Genomic DNA, 17,208 nt, shown 5'->3' with positions numbered 1-17,208 from the left:
CGCTGCACCGGAGTTTGGTGGGGATATGCACTGCACCGTGCTCAGCTGCGCCTAATTCTACGTTCTCATGAGTACGGGGGGTACTCAGCGTTACGAAAATTATAGAAGGGGTGCACATATGTCAAACGTTTGGGAAACACTGGATGAGTTTGACTCCTCTGGGGCCTCCTGAGAGTGGAACCAAACAGTGTTTGTCCTTTGTGTCTTGGTTATTTCCCGGAGGGCAGTGCCCTCAGGGCTCAGGCGTGTTGTGCACGTCCTAGGCATCCCGTCAGCTTCCTTACAGTCTCGTGTCTGTCCGCCCTCTGCCACCGCGTGCGCGGGATGCCACCTCTCTCTGGGGCCATTGTAGAAAGAACCAACTGGTCCCCAGCCTCAAGTCCTTGCCCAGGGCATGTCCACACCGCTTCCCAAGTGATTTTACCATTCTCCTTTTTAAGTTCCAGGTTAGATTTTAAGACGTATTAAAGTGATACATGTGCCTGGTCACCAAAAATTCACCCAATATATGAGAGCATGAAATGAAAAGACGCATCCCTTCCGATTCCATTGCTGCGGCTGGGCAGCATTTTTAACCCCTGCCTGGCTGGCACCCATGTGTGCATGCACTGCAGTTGGTCAGCAAGCCCCGTTTGGCGGGGACACCCAAGCTGCTTCTGACATGTTCGTGTTAAGGGCCAGGTGCATCCTTGGCCATGAGTCTTGGCCCACGTCCAGGTCCGTTCCCAATGGGCCAGCAGACGCCTCACCAGGCTCCCCGGCCGCGCAGTTATGGGTATCTGGGACTCCAGCCTCGGCTGCAGCTCCTGATCAGCCAGATGCACAAAGCCCAGAGCAGCCAGTCACTTCCAAACTGGCCCGGGGCCTGGGGCTCGGCGTCAGAGGCACAGGGCGCGCCTTTGCTGCCTGGGAGGCCCAGATTGTTCTCTGGGGCCCAGTATGTCGGGCAGCTGTCAGCTCTGGGATTTGCCCAGGATATGCCGCTCACACAGCTGAGCTGGCCCTGATGAAGTGGCCCTGTCACATGGGGGTAAAGAGTGTGCTCCCCGTATCCCCACACAGCAATACAGACTGAGGGGCAGCCGGGCCCTTGCCCAACCGGGCAGGGTCCACCTGGGCCTGACTCACAGCTTCTCACAAGGTCTCAGGGGTCCACGGCCACTCAGGTGACACGTACCTTCACCTCTGGCTGCTTGATCTGTCTGGCTGAGGGCGGACAGTGCCCATAGACGGTCATCGCTGGGTTTGTTCTGGGAGAGGTGCTTGGGGAGGATGGTAGCCCTGAGCGGCACAGGGAGCACCTGCCGGGCATTCATTCACTTCCTCGTTCTTCCATTCCTTCTCTTCTTCCTTCACTCATGGCCATCCTATGCCTCTGGGCATTTACTCAGCCGTCAGACACTAAGTTCGATATTGGGGGGGGGGGGGGGGGCGGTAATCCCTCCCAAGCCATCTCTGGGCGTCGCTCTGTGAAACAGAACCCAGCCCGCCAGGCCACGGGATGGGCTTCTGTATTCCCCAAGCAGCGATCGTCCACACCAGAGGCAAGCCCACGCCGGAGCTCCCTGTCCTGCCTCTGTCTCCACTCCCCTGGGCCTCCGGACACAGCTCACAGGACCCTCCCGGCTCCCCTCCCAGGTGCTCGACAATGTGGCATGGGGGGCAGCCTCCCGGCCCCCAGGACTGCAGCCCCTGGGCTGCTTCTGAGTTTTCCCACCAGAGGCTTCCCTGTGCCATGCCTGCCCGCAGAGCTCCCCTCTCAGTCCTGCCCTCCCTCAGCCCTCTCCCCCAGGCAGCTCCTCCTCCCGCCCGGTGGGAAGGCTGTGTGAGCAGGGCCTGCAACAGCTGGGCCTAAGCCTGCTGTGCTCTTGGCCTGAGTACAAGCCTGATGCAAGGCCTGGTCAGGCCTGTCCCTTCTCAGAGCTCCGTTCACACAGACTGGGACCCACCTTCCCCAGGAGGAGCCAGGGGTGGGCTGCAGGCCCTCTGGGGCCTCGGTGGAAGGCCTGGGGAAGCCAGGGGCCTGGCTGGGGGCCATCTGAGTGGAAGACTGTTGTCAGGTGAGGCCCTTGCCCGGCCATGAGGCAGACCCGAGCAGAAAGGCCCCCTGAGGGGAGCGCAGGTCGGGGTGCTCGTGCTTAGAGCTGAGGATCTCTGCTTCCGGCCCACTTTCCTGCTAGGGCTCCCTCACTCAGAGGGGCCTGGGTGCCTTCCGCTGGGTTCTGTTCGCCCCGTCGTTAGCACACAGCGGCAGGGGCTTAAACTGAGAGCCCTAAAGTCTAGTTTCTTCAGCCTCAAAACGGCATCCACATGGAGAAGGGAATCCAAGAGACATGTCTGTGAGGCTCGAAGCCTGCAGTTCGCCTGTAGTACACATCCCCATAGTGAACGCCGATAGAACATGCTCAGCACACACCCGTAGTGAACGTCTATAGAGCATGTTCAGCACACACCCGTAGTGAACGCCCATAGAACACACTCTGCACACACCCGTAGTGAACGCCCATAGAACACACTCAGCACACACCCGTAGTGAACGCCAATAGAGCATGCTCAGCACACACCCGTAGTGAACGCCCATAGAACACACTCAGCACACACCCGTAGTGAACGCCAATAGAACACACTCAGCACACACCTGTAGTGAACGCCGATAGAACACACTCAGCACACACCCGTAGTGAACGCCAATAGAGCATGCTCAGCACACACCCGTAGTGAACGCCCATAGAACACACTCAGCACACACCCGTAGTGAGCGCCGATAGAACACACTCTGCACACACCCATAGTGAACGCCGATAGAACACACTCAGCACACACCCGTAGTGAACACCAATAGAGCATGCTCAGCACACACCCATAGTGAGTGCCTATAGAGCACACTCAGCATATGCGTGTAGTGCACACTGAGACAATCACAGCACATGCCCGTGGCTCACACACAGGCTTATGCTCACAGCACACACCGCGCACACACGGCTCCCTCGTGTAGGGAACACCTGCTTTTTTTCTTCATATCTCCCATGAATTCAGAACGGTCAGGCATCTCGCACAGGCTGAATGCTTTGGGAAAGACATGCTTCCGTTCACCCACACTCCTGTGGCACCCTGGCTCTCTGCCCGGCACACAGAGGGCACTGGATGCTGGGCGTGGACTACCAAGGCAGAGCCGAGCTGCCCCTGCCGTCTCCCCGGACATTCAGGCGGCCAAGATGGGCAGTGAGCAAGCACAGTGCGTCAAGAAGGCACTAAGGCTGGAGGCTGAGCGGGAAGTGAGGGGGCAGGGGACTGGTCAGCGGTAGGCTGGTGGTCAGGGAAGGATCGGGGGCGGGGACATTTGAGTTGAGCACTGGGTGTAAATGGGCTGAGGGTGGCTGTCTCAGCACCTCCCTGCATCCAGGCAGAGCTGGGCTGGCCCTTGCCCCCGACCTCCTCGCCATTGGAAATGTGGCCTCTGCTGGCCTCCCGGCCAGGGGGCGCCCATTTCCTTTGGCAGCGACACCACCGGTTTGGGGAGGGAGGGAGCGTGAAGGTTTGTCCTGTGTCACCAACGTCGCAGAGGGCCTCCTGCAGGGGGGGTTCTGCCTGGAACTTGGCCAGCTGACCCTGTCCTCCTCGCTCATGGCTCATGACCTCCTGACAGCCATGACCCTCTCCTACCTCCTGGATCTGGGGCTCCCGCCTCCTCCCTGGGCCTCTGCATCTCCCTCCCTGGCTGCCCATCACCCCACCCACATGCCCTGTGGGCCAACAGCCTTCCTGGAATTTCACGCTGGTTCTTGCCCTGGCTTGTCCTTTTAGGGCAATGCCTGAGTTCTCAGGAACCTCACTTATTCGGGGGGTGAGGCTGGGATGGCAACTCAAATAGGAACAGTGCCCGGAAGGGGGGGAGGAGGGATTCAGCTTTGTCTTCAAGGCCTCCCAACTCCTAAATCCTATCCAAGATGTCAGACTCAGGGGGGAGAAGACAGAGAAGCAACTCCCCATCCCCCGTGCCCCCCTTTGCGTCCCTCTAGTATTGACTGAGCGCCTACCATGCACCAGATACCGTTCCTCACAGCAACCCGATGCTGCAGGGGAAGACACTGAGGCCCAGAGAGGTTAAGTCACTCCTACAGGGTCACACAGCATGGCAGACACCCAGGGAGGACTGGAACCCAGGACTTCTGGTTTTAGTTACTTCTGCTTCCCCATCAGACCCAGGCAACGCTCAGCCAAGAGCTAAGAGGGCAGAAAGTCAGGATTTCAACCCCTGCGTCCTGCAGACTCCGTGTTGGGCCTCCCCCTCTCAGTAGGACAGGCAGCCTCGCACCCACAGCCGGCTAAACAGGGTGCCTGGGAACGCGGTCCTGCCAGGCATTCTGCAAAGATGCCAACAGCCAGCCAGGCACTGAGCCAGGCACCGAGCCAGGCACCAGCTTTGACAGGTTCACTCACCACGGGTTTGTTGGGCAGCTGGTATGTGCCAGGTGCCATCCTAGATGCTAATTCTGACTTCAGGGAGCTTGTAGTCTGGGAAAGACAGTCAGACAGACAGACAGACATGCATGCCATCAGCTAGAAAGCCCTCCCATAGGTGCTTGTGTGTGTGTGGCGGGGGTGAAGGGGGGGAGAGGGGGAGGACACTGGGAGCATTAAGAGGCTTGAATGACCTGCATCTGGCCCGAGTGATCAGGCCACATGGAGGAGCCTTGGGCCAGTTATTTAACTTCTCTCAACCTCTGTTTCCTCGTCTGTAATATGACTTTTGTGAGGATTTCATGCAGAAATGCAAAGAAATTGCTTAGCATGGTACCTGACACAGACTAGCAAGCATTCAATAGACTCGAGCTACCCACCGCACTCCAGTTCGCCCTCCCAACCAGAGTACAAGCCCATGAGGGCACAGGCCGCGCCTGCCTGCTCACCGCTGTATCCCAGTGCAGAGACCAGAGGCTGGCACCCAGTAGGTGCTCAGGAAATTCCTTTTTAATGAGGGCATGGGGAGTGCCCTGGGCTGTCCCTGCAGCCCTCTTCCCACCTGGGCCCTCTCCACCTACCCACACTCAGGAAGCACCCCGAGTCCCTTAGGGAGAGCTGCCTGCCGCCCCACAACCGCGCTGCCGGCACCGCTGGGGACTCCCATTCTGCTGCCAGGGTGCACATCACACCTGCAGAACCCCGCCTCACGGCTCCCCCCAAAGCCAGATTTCCTGACTCTGCTTCCTACAGGGCAGCCCTGGGGCTCACTTCCCTGCTCCCCCACGCCCCATGTCAATCCCAGCTGCCTCTCTGGGGGAAACCAGTCTTTTTCAGGTGGAGGGACGGTCCCGGGTGCCCCGCACAGAGTCACAGTAAGATTTTTCCAAACGTGGAGCAGACTGTCTCCTGTGGAGGAGGGTCCTTATGGAGAAAGGGATGGGCTTTCAGAAGGGGGTGTTGTGCTGGAATCTGGGGCTCATGGTGCAAGGCAGGTGGGTGACAGGAAAAATGAGACACGGTGATTCAGGCTCCGTTGGCAACGCTGCGTTTGCTCCAGCTTTTAAAAAGATGCATGCCTCCCGCTGAAGGTCATTGATTCCTTTATCCCTCTGTCGTTTAGCAACCGTGCACCAGTGTCTCCCGTGTTCCGGGCCCAGTGCTGAGGGGAAATGAAAGACAGACTTCCCGTCCTCCGTGAAGGGGTGGTCCGCATTGAACAAGCTGTGACAAGGGAGGCTGCTTTATGACAGAGTCTCAGGTACTGCTGGGGGTCTCTGTACAGTGGCGGGCCGGGGAGCCCCAACCTGTCCCAAGGGAGGCTGCCCCAGGAAGATGAGACCTGAAGGCCAAGGCCATGAAAGGTGCTTTGTTAGAATTCATGTGTTGTGATTCATCTTCAATAATTAACACATTGTAGCCCTGGCCGGGTGGCTTGGTTGGAGTGTCATTTTATACATGGGGGAAAAAAAAAAAAAAAAAAAAAAAAGCAGGTTCAATTCCCAGGCAGAGCACATACCCAGGTTACAGGTTCGATTCCCCAGTCAGCATATGAGCAGCAACTGATCCACGTTTTTCTCTTTCTCCCTTCCTCTAAAAAAGAAAAGAAAGAAAGAAACCAATAAAAACTCATATCCTTGAGTGAAGATTTAAAAAAAAAATAAATAAACACACTTTAAATTTTCTAACTGTGCAGTGCTATACCACAAACTTAAGACTCACCTACCCTTCTCTGCTGACCTCCCCAGCTCTTTGTGACGAGGCCTTGTGTACCCCTGTCATCGAAGTCTATTTGTATTCAGCATCTATATTTTCCTCTCACTGAAAAGTATTTTTTTCAAATGGGATTATACTACATCAGAGGATCTCAACCTGGGACAGCTGGCAAAGTCTGGAGACATTTTTGATTGTCACATCAGAGCAGAGAAGATGCTACTGGCATCTAATGAGTAGAGGCCAAGGCTGCTGTTAAACATCTTACAATACACACGACAGCTCCCACAATGGAGAATCATATGGTCCAAAATATCAATAGTGCTGAGGTTGAGAGACCCTGTTCTGTACACTGAGTGGCCAGATTATTATGACCTCTGAATGCATAATCTGGTCTCTCAGTGTATATCCTGTATAATAAAGGGTAATATGGAAATTGTCCCTCTACCAGGAGTTCGACCAGTAGGCAGGCAGGCCAACCACCCATGTCCCCTTCCTCTGCGTGTAGACATCATAATAATCTGGCCACTCAGTGTATAAGCACATTGTGTCTGCAGCTTGTCATACACATTAAATTACAATAGGTAGATGGGTAGATGGTAGATTATTCGCCTCAGCACTTATAAATCCTCCCCCATGATTTTTAGTTAGGTGTTTGCAGTCTTCTGCTATTGCAAACATTTGTACTATATGGATCATTCTTTTCCACATACTTGCCCTTGAGTCACGTGCGAGGTCAAAGGATAAATTGATGGAGGTGGCGTGGATGGATCAGAGGGTTCATTAGCATTTAAGTGACTTGATATCAAGTCTCTTTGGGGAAGAGTCCATTAGGACAGGGCTTCCTCCAAAGCCTGGTGGGAAAGCTCTCTTCCTTCTCATCTACCGACCAGGGAGTCCTGACAGCCTGTCTCTCCGCAGGACGAGGGTGTCCGCCACCTGAGGACAAGGAGCCAGGCCCCGCGCGATGGCCCGGAGCCGCGTGCCCTCGGCCCCGCCCTTCCCCGTGGAGAAAGGACTTGCTTCGCCCCAGGACTGCCGGGACTTCCTGCACAGCCTGAGGATGAGGAGCAAATATGCCCTCTTCCTGGCTTTCGTGGTGGTGGTTTTTCTCTTCATCGAAAAGGAAAATAAAATCATATCGAGGTGAGGCATGCAAGCACACGTCTTCTTATCAAGGCGGGTCAGGGAGAGGCTGCAGGAGGCACTCTGGGCCTGCGAAGGCAGTCCTTCCGCCCGTGACCATCAGACCTCCCTCCTGTGCCCAGGCCGTGGGCCATGCACAGGTCCTCCGTGGCTCTGGGCTCTGGACAGACGCAACCTGGCTTGGAACTCTCATTCCGGCCCTTTCTAGCTGGGACACTTGGGCACACGATTTCACTTTTCTGTCTTTAGGCGGAGGTGGCATGGATGGATCAGAGGTTTCTCTGAAACAGGGCTAATGGTGGGGCCTACCTTATGGTAAAGATTAAATGAAAACAATGTAAACGTTGTTAGCCTAGTGCCTGGTACTGGTGTCCAGCACCTGCTGGCTGTGGTTTAATATTATTAACTAACTTCCTGGCCTGGGATGATGCCTCCAATTAGCAGCCCATCCCCTTTACCAATCCAATGTCATGGGTGAGGGTGAGTCCCGGAGAGGCAGGGCCCTGAAACGGATACTCTGGTGAGCAGGGGTGCACCGAGCTGCCCAGGTTGCACATTGCTCAGCTGCAGGACCCTCCACTCACATAGGCTACACTGGGAATGCTGCCCCCTAGAGTTCTCCGTGTGTGGCTGCATGCAGTCCCTGCCATAGATTGCATCTAAAGTTTAGATGCTCTCCCAGGCACAACCCCTGCAAGAAAACATCCACCAAGATGGGTAGGCATTGGGCTGAGTCAGTGCGTGGCATGGACCGTTCCAGTTCGTGCCTCCAGGGCCTGCTGCCGCTCTTGCCCGGGGGCTTCTCTGCCCACCTGCACACTGGCAAGGCACAGCACCGGCCAGGAAGCTTCATCCCTTGGGAGAGAGAATCCGAGGGGTGTTCCTTGTCTCCCAGGGCCCCCCAGCCAGAGTGATTTGCCCACAGGAGTAGCCTGCACATCTTTTATGGACTTACTTTCCTTATGTTCACTTCCCTACCTCTCTACCAGTCTGTCCCGTAACCGTGTCCCAAACCAACTACTTACCCTCAAGTCCTTGCCTCGAAGTCAGCTTCGGGGGGGAAAAACCCAGCTGAGAGAGGCTGGGTGATGAGCCTGGGAGGCAGCACAGGGGAGAGAGACCCCCACACCCCCTCTCGTTACTGAGCTGTGTGGTCTCCCTCTGTCCGCACAGGGTCTCGGACAAGCTGAAGCAGATCCCCCAGTCCCTGGCAGACGCCAACAGCACGGACCCAGGCCTGGTCTTGGCCGAGAACGCATCCCTCTTGTCCCTGAGCGAGCTGGATTCCGCCTTCACGCAGCTGCAGAGCCGCCTGCGAAACTTCAGCCTGCAGCTGGGCCTGCAGCCAGCGGAGGAGGAGGAGCAGGAGGAGGCCAAGGGAGAGGAGGAGGAGGAGGGGGAGCAGCCACCAGGCCCCGCCGAGGCCGGCCGCCGGCGCCACGTGCTCCTCATGGCCACCACCCGCACGGGCTCGTCCTTCGTGGGCGAGTTCTTCAACCAGCAGGGCAACATCTTCTACCTCTTCGAGCCGCTGTGGCACATCGAGCGCACCGTGAGCTTCGAGCCGGGCGGCGCGAGCGCGGCGGGCTCGGCGCTGGTGTACCGGGACGTGCTCCAGCAGCTGTTCCTGTGCGACCTGTACGTGCTGGAGCACTTCATCAGCCCGCTGCCCGAGGACCACCTGACGCCCGGCATGTTCCGCCGCGGCTCCAGCCGCTCGCTGTGCGAGGAGCCGGTGTGCACGCCCTTCGTCAAGAAGGTCTTCGAGAAGTACCGCTGCAAGAACCGCCGCTGCGGGCCGCTCAACGTGACGCTGGCGGCCGAGGCCTGCCGCCGCAAGGAGCACATGGCGCTCAAGGCGGTGCGCATCCGCCAGCTGGAGTTCCTGCGGCCTCTGGCCGAGGACCCGCGCCTGGACCTGCGCGTCATCCAGCTGGTGCGCGACCCCCGCGCCGTGCTGGCCTCGCGCATGGTGGCCTTCGCGGGCAAGTACGAGCCGTGGAAGAGGTGGCTGGCCGAGGGGCAGGACAAGCTGCGCGAGGAGGAGGTGCAGCGGCTGCGGGGCCACTGCGAGAGCCTCCGCGCGTCGGCGGAGCTGGGCCTGCGGCAGCCCGCCTGGCTGCGCGGCCGCTACCTGCTGGTGCGCTACGAGGACGTGGCGCGCCGGCCGCTGCAGAAGGCGCGCGACATGTACCGCTTCGCCGGCATCCCGCTGACGCCGCAGGTGGAGGACTGGATCCGGAGGAACACGCAGGCGCCCCGCGACGCCAGCGGCATCTACTCCACGCAGAAGAACTCGTCGGAGCAGTTCGAGAAGTGGCGCTTCGGCATGCCCTTCAAGCTGGCGCAGGTGGTGCAGGACGCCTGCGGGCCCGCCATGCGCCTCTTCGGCTACAAGCTGGCGCGGGACGCCGCCGCGCTCACCAACCGCTCCGTCAGCCTGCTGGAGGAGCGCGGCTCCTTCTGGGTCACGTAGGGGGCGGCCTGGGGCCACCGCGCCCTGCCCTCCTCCTCGTAAAAGTCCCGCCCTGCTTCCTCCGCCCAGGTCAGCCCGGGGCCGAGGGCGCGCACGCGCTCGCAGAGGCCACGGGAAGCCGCGCAGGGAGCATCCCTCAGCCACCAGCTTCCCCAGCGGCTGTGGGCTGGGCTGTTGCTGAGAACAGGACGGTGCCCTGTGCGGGCATCAGCCCAGACCTAAGGGGCAGGCTCTCGCCTATTGACAGTCTCTCTCTCTCTCTCTCTCTCTCTCTCTCTCTCTCTCTCTCTCTCTCATATACATACAGACACACAAATACACACAGAAACATACATGAAGCACACATAAGTGCCTGTACACCTTATGGGCCAGACCACAGTCCCACAGTCTGGATTTCTACAATCCAGTGTGGATTCTGGGTGGTCCCCAGGGCGGGGCGGGGACAGCCCAGGGTGACAGAGGATGGCAGCTGAGGCCTCCCAATCCAGTGTTTCCCCAAATGGGCCCCTGTGCCGGTGAATGACGGAGTCAGCTCTGTGAGGAGCCGCAGCACGCTCTTACAAACACCTGCAGGCACAGCACACAGCACACACCGCTGTGGGAAACATAGAAGCACAATTCTGCGTACACACGTGAACATAAGCGGACAAGCTCTCCCATTGCTCTGTGCCCACAGGCTTTGTAGGATCCATGTGTATCACACGCCTGCCCGGGAGCTGGGGAAGGAAACGTGGTCGTGGCGTGTTCACGGCCGTGGCCTTGTTTCCCGACTGGGTTTGGGATGGACGGTGGACAACAGAGTGCCGAGTCTGCGGCCCCCGCTCACCTTGGAGACTGGGGCTACCGCTTCTGGCCCGTTCCCGTCCTTGCTGCTGGCTGGCAGGACGTTTCGAGATGGCGTGGTCAACCCTCATGGGACTGTGGCCTGAAGGTCCCATCCCCGCTCTGCTGACGTCCCGGAGCGTGTCTGTGTTTGAAGCAAAAGGAACTCACGGGTCCTGCCCTTTCAGCCAGGCCTCGGGGGCAGGGCCCGGGGACAGTGCAGAGTGCACGTGGAGGAGAAGTCACATCAGGATAGCCCCTCCCTGCGAAGACGGGGGACAGCGGTCAGCCCCCTGCTGGCTGCCACGGTGGCGTGGTTAGTCTGAAATTCCTCCCTCCTTCAGGGTTCTGGGAAGAATGTTGCTTAAGGGGATGGACCGGGTGTTTGTTTTCTGTTCTGTGTGTGTGTGTGTGTGTGTGTGTGTCTAAGATATTTATGGTTTGGTGTCTTGTTTTGCGGCTGTGTTTTTGTTCCTGCAGAAGTGCCTCTTGGAAGCAGTCTGTGCTTGAGGGGCCGAGGGGGCTCTGGGAGGACCAGGGGGAGCACTCTGGTGCTTGCTGGAGGGAGAGGAGGAGGAGGAGGAAGAGCCTCCTCCCAGGGCCAGAGCTTCGGTGGCCACGGGACAACCCACAGTGCCTTTCGGGCTTTTCTGCTTGAACTCGTGTGAAACAAGTCTCAGAAACCACCAGCCTTCTTCGCTGCATGTCCAGAAGCAGCATAAGTTAGCAGCCCTCAGGCCAGGCCCAGCCACATTCCCGGGGGCAGGGGGGAGCGGAGGCCCTATGACCAACCCGGGAGCCCAGCTCAGGGCCATCTAAGAACTCACAGGACTCTGTCACTTCACTAAGGGCTGTTCCTGATTTCAGACCCATCCCATGGTCCAGCCCAGAGGGCTGAGTTTTCGTTGCGAATATGGACATGAGGGAAAGACAGGATCTGAGTCCAGCTGGGGCTGCTGGGGGGGAAGGAAGGGGTTGTCCTGGCTGGAAACTGCCATTTGAAAAGGCGAGGATGGTAGCCATCTTACGGGTCCCTTATAACCTCCGGATCTGAGCTGCGGGCATCACCACGGACCTCAGCCGCTCAAGGAGGTCTCCGCTCCAGGTTTTCCAGTCTGAGAATAAGTTGTGCAGGGATCTGGCTCTCATTTGGGGTCCAAAGGGACTCCAGCTCTGAACACTTGGCCCTGGGACAGAGTGGGGCCAGGATTTTTCTGGCAGGCCCAGAGTGCTGGTGGGTCTTCCCCAGTCCCTGCCCTGCCCCGCTACACTGTCCCCCTCCGGGTCCTCCCTCCAGGGTCCTTCCTGGGTCCTCCTACTGTGGGCAGCAGACTTCTTCCTTCTGATGTCCGGGGCCAAGGTGCCGGGAGTGGACCTTGGGGACTTCTCAGGACATTGACGATTTGTACACAGCAAGGTGACTTAACTTATTTATTTTGTGAAAAAGAAGTGACAGAAAATGTCTTATTGTGTGCAGGAACTCAAAGCTGCCTTATAATAAGAATTATTCACTCATCCACACACAAGGACAATCCAAGACCATTCAGAATGCAAGAGGCAACGAAACCGAGACCGCAGGAGCCGGGGCAGCCCAGGCTCTTGTTTAAGGAGACCCCTGGGTTTCCTCTTGCAGATCGGAGGATGCGAAAGTCAGGCCCTTTCTGCTGTATGGCCTTTGCCCCGGTGTCTGAAACAGGACACAGCTCCAGTCAGTGTTGCCTCAGGCTCTGGGAAGCCTGGGGGTTTGGGGAAGGCCGGGGTGGGGTGACCGTTGCCTTTTCATCCATGGGACCTGGTTGGGGTCACGTCTCTGGGGTTTTCAGCACGCACCTAGCTAGGGACGTGCCCTCTTGTCCTGGTTTCTCTGCTCCTGCCGCTCCGCCAGGAGCCTTCCCTTCACGCCCCCCCCCCCCCCCCCCCCCGCCTCCCCTCCAGCCTCCTGGAGACAGAGGGAGCATTTGAGGCCTCACCTCGCCGCTACCAGCTTCCTCAGAACAAGGGCCCATTCAGCAGCGGGCATTTACTCACTTTTTCTTCCTGAAGAAGATCTCTTTAGCCTGGCCCGTATAAATAGTTCAAAACATTCCAGGCTCTGGTGAGACAGGGCCGTGTCTAACACCCGCAAGCCATCACCACCACGACCCGTTCCTGGCTTCTCTGTGCCTGTTTGTAAGCCTTGGCGTGGGGGCAGGCCCGGGGAGCAGCCGGTGGGGCCGGAGTCCTGAGTCCCCAGGGAGAGGGCGAAGGGAGCGGGGTGCGGCGCGGTCACCCCCCCTGCAGGTCATTCCCGAGCGAAGGTTGAGAGAGGCGACTAAATTCCACCCTTTGTCACTTTATGTGATGCACACGCTAGATCATGAGTAACTAAATATTAAAATATTTAAGGAAGAGTTTACTCCATATCTGCCAGTGCCCTTGGCCAGAGGCTGGCCTAATGGGGCAGCTCCTGACTAAATGCCTGAGAACAGAAGACACCCACTCCGCCCTCACAGGGGCATCTTTCTCTGCCACCTCTGCCATCTGTCCAACCATGGAACCAGCTCCAGCAGAAGGTCAGGGGGTCCCTGGCCCAGAGGATGCCTGGGTGGCCTAGACAGCAGACAGGAGATGCAAGCATCGGTGGTCCTGACCCTGAAGGTCTCATCGGCCCCGGGTGACCCTCTCCCACACACGGGCCTGTTGTACTGAGCCATCAGGCCTGTCCCTGGATAGGCCCCGGATGATGAAGGACGGGAGCAGAAGACTGGGTGGCTGTGCCCCCAGGGCCGTCCCCTCCCCCTCCTGTCCCCAAGGCTGGAGGAAGGATGGGAGCCTGGTCAGAGAGAGCTGAGGGGAGAGCATGGGAGGAGATGGGTTCTTGCAGATCTGCACGAACAGAGAGAAGGGGCATCCATAGCGGTCCAGGGCTCAGGTGGCTGAGTTGCTTGTGGAGATTCCCGGGACGTGGTCCCGCTGGACAGGAGGGAGGAGGCCACGGTGCCCTGAGGGCAGCCACAGGGCCTCTCAGCTGTCGTGGTTTCAGAATAGTCAGAACTGCTCTTTCCCTCCAAAGGGCGACGCAGAATTGCCAACTTTTAGAAATCTTAAACACTTCGAGGTCCTTTGTCCTTCCACAACTGTGCCCAGGGGACTAATCCATTACCTGTTTCCAAGGATACAGACACAGAGCCATCCATCCCCCTGAGTTTCGCTGGTATTGTAGATGGGGTGTTTTGCCTGGGAAGTGAGATGACCCCTGTACCCTGCGTCCTCTCCCTCTGGGCATGGCCTGGGCACCCCCTGAAGTCTCCGTCTCAGCGGTTAATTCTAGGCCGAGTCCGCACGGCTTCCCTGCTCCCTCCTGGACCCCGCTCACGCTGCCTTTTTGCCAAGACCTCTCCCTGGGTCATGTTTTGAGGCCACGTGGTACAGGACGCTCCCCTCACGGCCATGTGTGGCCATGGTGTGTGTACATAGGTGTCCACATGTTTGTGTGTGTGTAACATGCAGCTCCTTCTGCTCGGCCACATGGCTCCCGGCCCCCTCGCCGTCAGTCCCAGATGTCCTCACCGAGGCCACATACGACAGAGAGCTGGCAGCCAGCACTGGTCGGGGTCTGCTTTGCGGAAGAGAATGTGAACCCATCGCCTGATGGCTTACTTGATTTATTTAATTAAAAGTGAAAACATGCAATGAGTAAAACTCGAAGTGTCTCTGCCTTTCTTTTGCATTTGTTCTCAGCGGCAATCATACACATTAACGGGGAAAATGAGCAGCTGTAGGAACGGGGTGACTTCCGGCATGAAGCAGGGCAGAGGAAGCCCCACCCCCTCCTGAGGAGTGACGGGCAGGAAGTGTGGCTGAGGGCAGGGGGCATGAGGCACCAGGACGGCAGAGCCAGGGTGGCTGTGTTGGCAGCTGGCTGCAGGCGTGAGGTCTGAGAGGTCAGTTCCCAGGCATCCTGGGGCAGGGCACTGGCCAGAGGTCGAGGGACTTGGAGGCACGGCCCAGCTTTGCCACTATCTGGCCCCGTGCCCTTTGGGCAAGTAACGTTCCTTATCTGAGCCCCAGTTTCCGTTAGAATGAGGGTGCAATCTGTGGTTTACAATCTTTGTTCCAAAAAGCCCATTAGAGATTGAAAAATCAGCCCTCGTGCCCAGAACAACCGAGTCAATTGGCTGGCACCTGAGATTTCATTTGGCCTTAAGGAAGTCTTAAAATCCCACAAGGAGATTTCTCAGGCTCTTTCTCACTAAGAAAATGTAACGGAACCCTTTCAGATTGCAATCACGTTGCTCTCGCAGTCATAGCAATTTTAGTGTGGATTAGATCCCCACCCTTTTGTCCCCTCACAGCCGCCTGGAGGGGACGGGCTCTCGCAGGGAGAAGGTTCATTCTGGAACACGGAAGGCGGAGCTGGGGGGCCCTTGTGGGTTGGGGGACCTGGGCCAGCAGGGCAGCAACAACACGAAGGGACAGAAGAGCTGAGCCTGGGGACGGTGCCTAGAGGAGGGGTGATGACAGGGGAAGGCACAATGTAAGGGAATGGGACCCCTTTCCCAAACCTCGAGCCTGTGTCTGTGCCGTTTCACCCGGGCCCGGCCTCGAAAACTCACACCATCTTTCTCTCAACCTCAACATACAGGAGTCAGAGCAATGACGTCCGACCTGGTAAAATCTCCACCCTTGGCCCCCAGCCCCCAGCCCCCAGCCAGGTGGCACTGCTGTCTCCTCTCTTCAGGGCACTGGGTATATTTAGCTTCTTTTCTGGGTTGTGTTTCCTACCACAAATGGCCGCTGGAGACACAAATGGCCCTAATCACAGACAGAGCAGCCCAGACACCTCCCCACCCACTCAGCCACCAACCCAGACCAAAAGCCATCTTCCCGCCCCCCCTCACCCCTGCCCCATCCCAAATCTTCCTCCTCTGCACCCAAGTTACCCTGGGAAGGAGCTGAACACCCCACAGGGTCTCCCGGGAGTGACAGTCAGCTGGACCCAACGCAGGAAGCAGTTTGATCACCAGCAGGGACCTGGGACGCGTACCGCTTGGCCCTGGAGCCCTGCCAGGCAGGCCCAGCCCTGGAGTCTGCAGCACGGAATCTCTGAGAGTGCTTGGCAGACCTGAGGTCACCTGACCGCTGTGTACACATTGGCATAGTCAAGGCTCGAGGGTTCACCAGAATCATTGTTATGGGTAGGATTCTTTTATCATAAAAACTTTTCTTTTTGCCAAACAACATTTTCAAGACTCTGGAATCCTACAGAATAATTTGGAGCAGCCAGAAACCTGCATGTACAGTATAAGCTTATACCACTGAAAGCCAGAATACACAGACAAGATGGTGGAGGGTGAAGAGGCTGGGGAGAACAAGCGTAGGGTCAGGTTTCAGAGCCCCATCCCACCTCACGCCATTCTCACCGAGCTGCAGGCAGGAGCAGGAGGTGGCCTATGGCCGTGGTCGGCAAACTGCGGCTCGCAAGCCACATGCGGCTCTTTGGCCCCTTGAGTGTGGCTCTTCCACAAAATACCACGGCCGGGGTGAGTCTGTTTTGAAGAAGTGGTGTTAGAAGAAGTTTACGTTTAAAAAATTTTGGCTCTCCAAAGAAATTTCAATCGTTGTACTGCAGACATTTGGCTCTGTTGACTAATGAGTTTGCCGACCGCTGGCCTATGGGATTGTAGCAGACTCAGGGTCACTGTGGGGAGAGTTCACAGCCCAAGGCATCCATCTGCTGTCATAAAATGCCTGAAACCCTCGGCCCATTCTCAACTCACCCCATACCAGCAGGGCCTGTGACATCCCCTCAGAGAGGGAGGGCCCTGGGGGACCCGGGCCAGGCACAGACAGCACATTGACCTGAGAAACTGGAGCTCGGGGACTTCTTAGAGGAGGCGTTTCTCAAACAGCTGGACAAGGGTTCCCCACCGTCAACAGGTTCCCTGGAGATACTACCCTCTAGTCCAGGGGTCCTCAAACTTTTTAAAGTGGGGGCCAGATCACGGTCCCTCAGAGAGCTGGAGGGCCGGACTATATGAACTACTAATTCCTACTGTAACACCTTGGCTGCGCTCACTGCCCAAAAAACCTGGCGGGCAGGATCAGACTCCCCTGGGGGCTGCATGTGGCCCGCGGGCCGTAGTTTGAAGACCCCTGCTCTAGTCGCTAGTAAACCCTTGCTAAATGCTGCTGGCACTTCATTGGAAGCACAGGCAGCCAGGCAAGGCTCCGCGGGCAAGGCTTGCCCAGGGAATCAGGACGAGAGAAGGAAGGAAGGGAGAGAGGGAGGCAGGGAGGCAGGGAGAGTGACAGGAGGGGACATTCTCGTGGAGGCGGTGGAGGAAGACAGCCAGTCTGCTGAGAGCACCCACTGACCACAGCCCAGCGTCCCAGCTCGGGGACGTGCGGGGCCAGGCCTGGCCCCCGTGCACACGCCGCCCAGATGTGCCCAGTGGGTGTGCGGCCCACGCAGGGTCTGGTTTTGTTTTCAACAATTGGCATTGGAGGCCAACACTTAAAAATTAAGGGGTTTTCTATAACAAACAGATTTCTGCTTCCTCCTGAAAACCGGGGATCTTGGTTTGAGTTACGCCAGAAGCTGATGCTGA

At 57.7% G+C, this 17,208-nt stretch overlaps 1 protein-coding gene across 2 annotated transcripts in view; it reads left to right on the top strand.

Moving 5' to 3' along the window:
* Positions 1–14,299, top strand: part of CHST3 (carbohydrate sulfotransferase 3) — a 37,531-nt gene extending 23,232 nt beyond the window's left edge. For both annotated transcript variants that reach the window (XM_084904957.1, XM_084904958.1), the window contains exons 2-4: positions 5,585–5,722; positions 7,096–7,320; positions 8,494–14,299. In XM_084904957.1, coding sequence (XP_084761083.1) covers positions 7,142–7,320; positions 8,494–9,796 — 1,482 coding nt within the window. In that variant the 5' untranslated portion in view covers positions 5,585–5,722; positions 7,096–7,141 and the 3' untranslated portion in view covers positions 9,797–14,299. The remainder of the gene's footprint in view (positions 1–5,584; positions 5,723–7,095; positions 7,321–8,493) is intronic.
* The last annotated feature ends 2,909 nt before the right edge of the window (positions 14,300–17,208 follow it).

Source organism: Pipistrellus hanaki, assembly GCF_964339955.1.
Source record: "Pipistrellus hanaki genome assembly, chromosome: 14".
Taxonomy (NCBI): domain Eukaryota; kingdom Metazoa; phylum Chordata; class Mammalia; order Chiroptera; family Vespertilionidae; genus Pipistrellus; species Pipistrellus hanaki.
The sequence above is the reverse complement of the archived record's forward strand: the minus strand, read 5'-3'. Positions and strand labels throughout refer to the sequence as shown.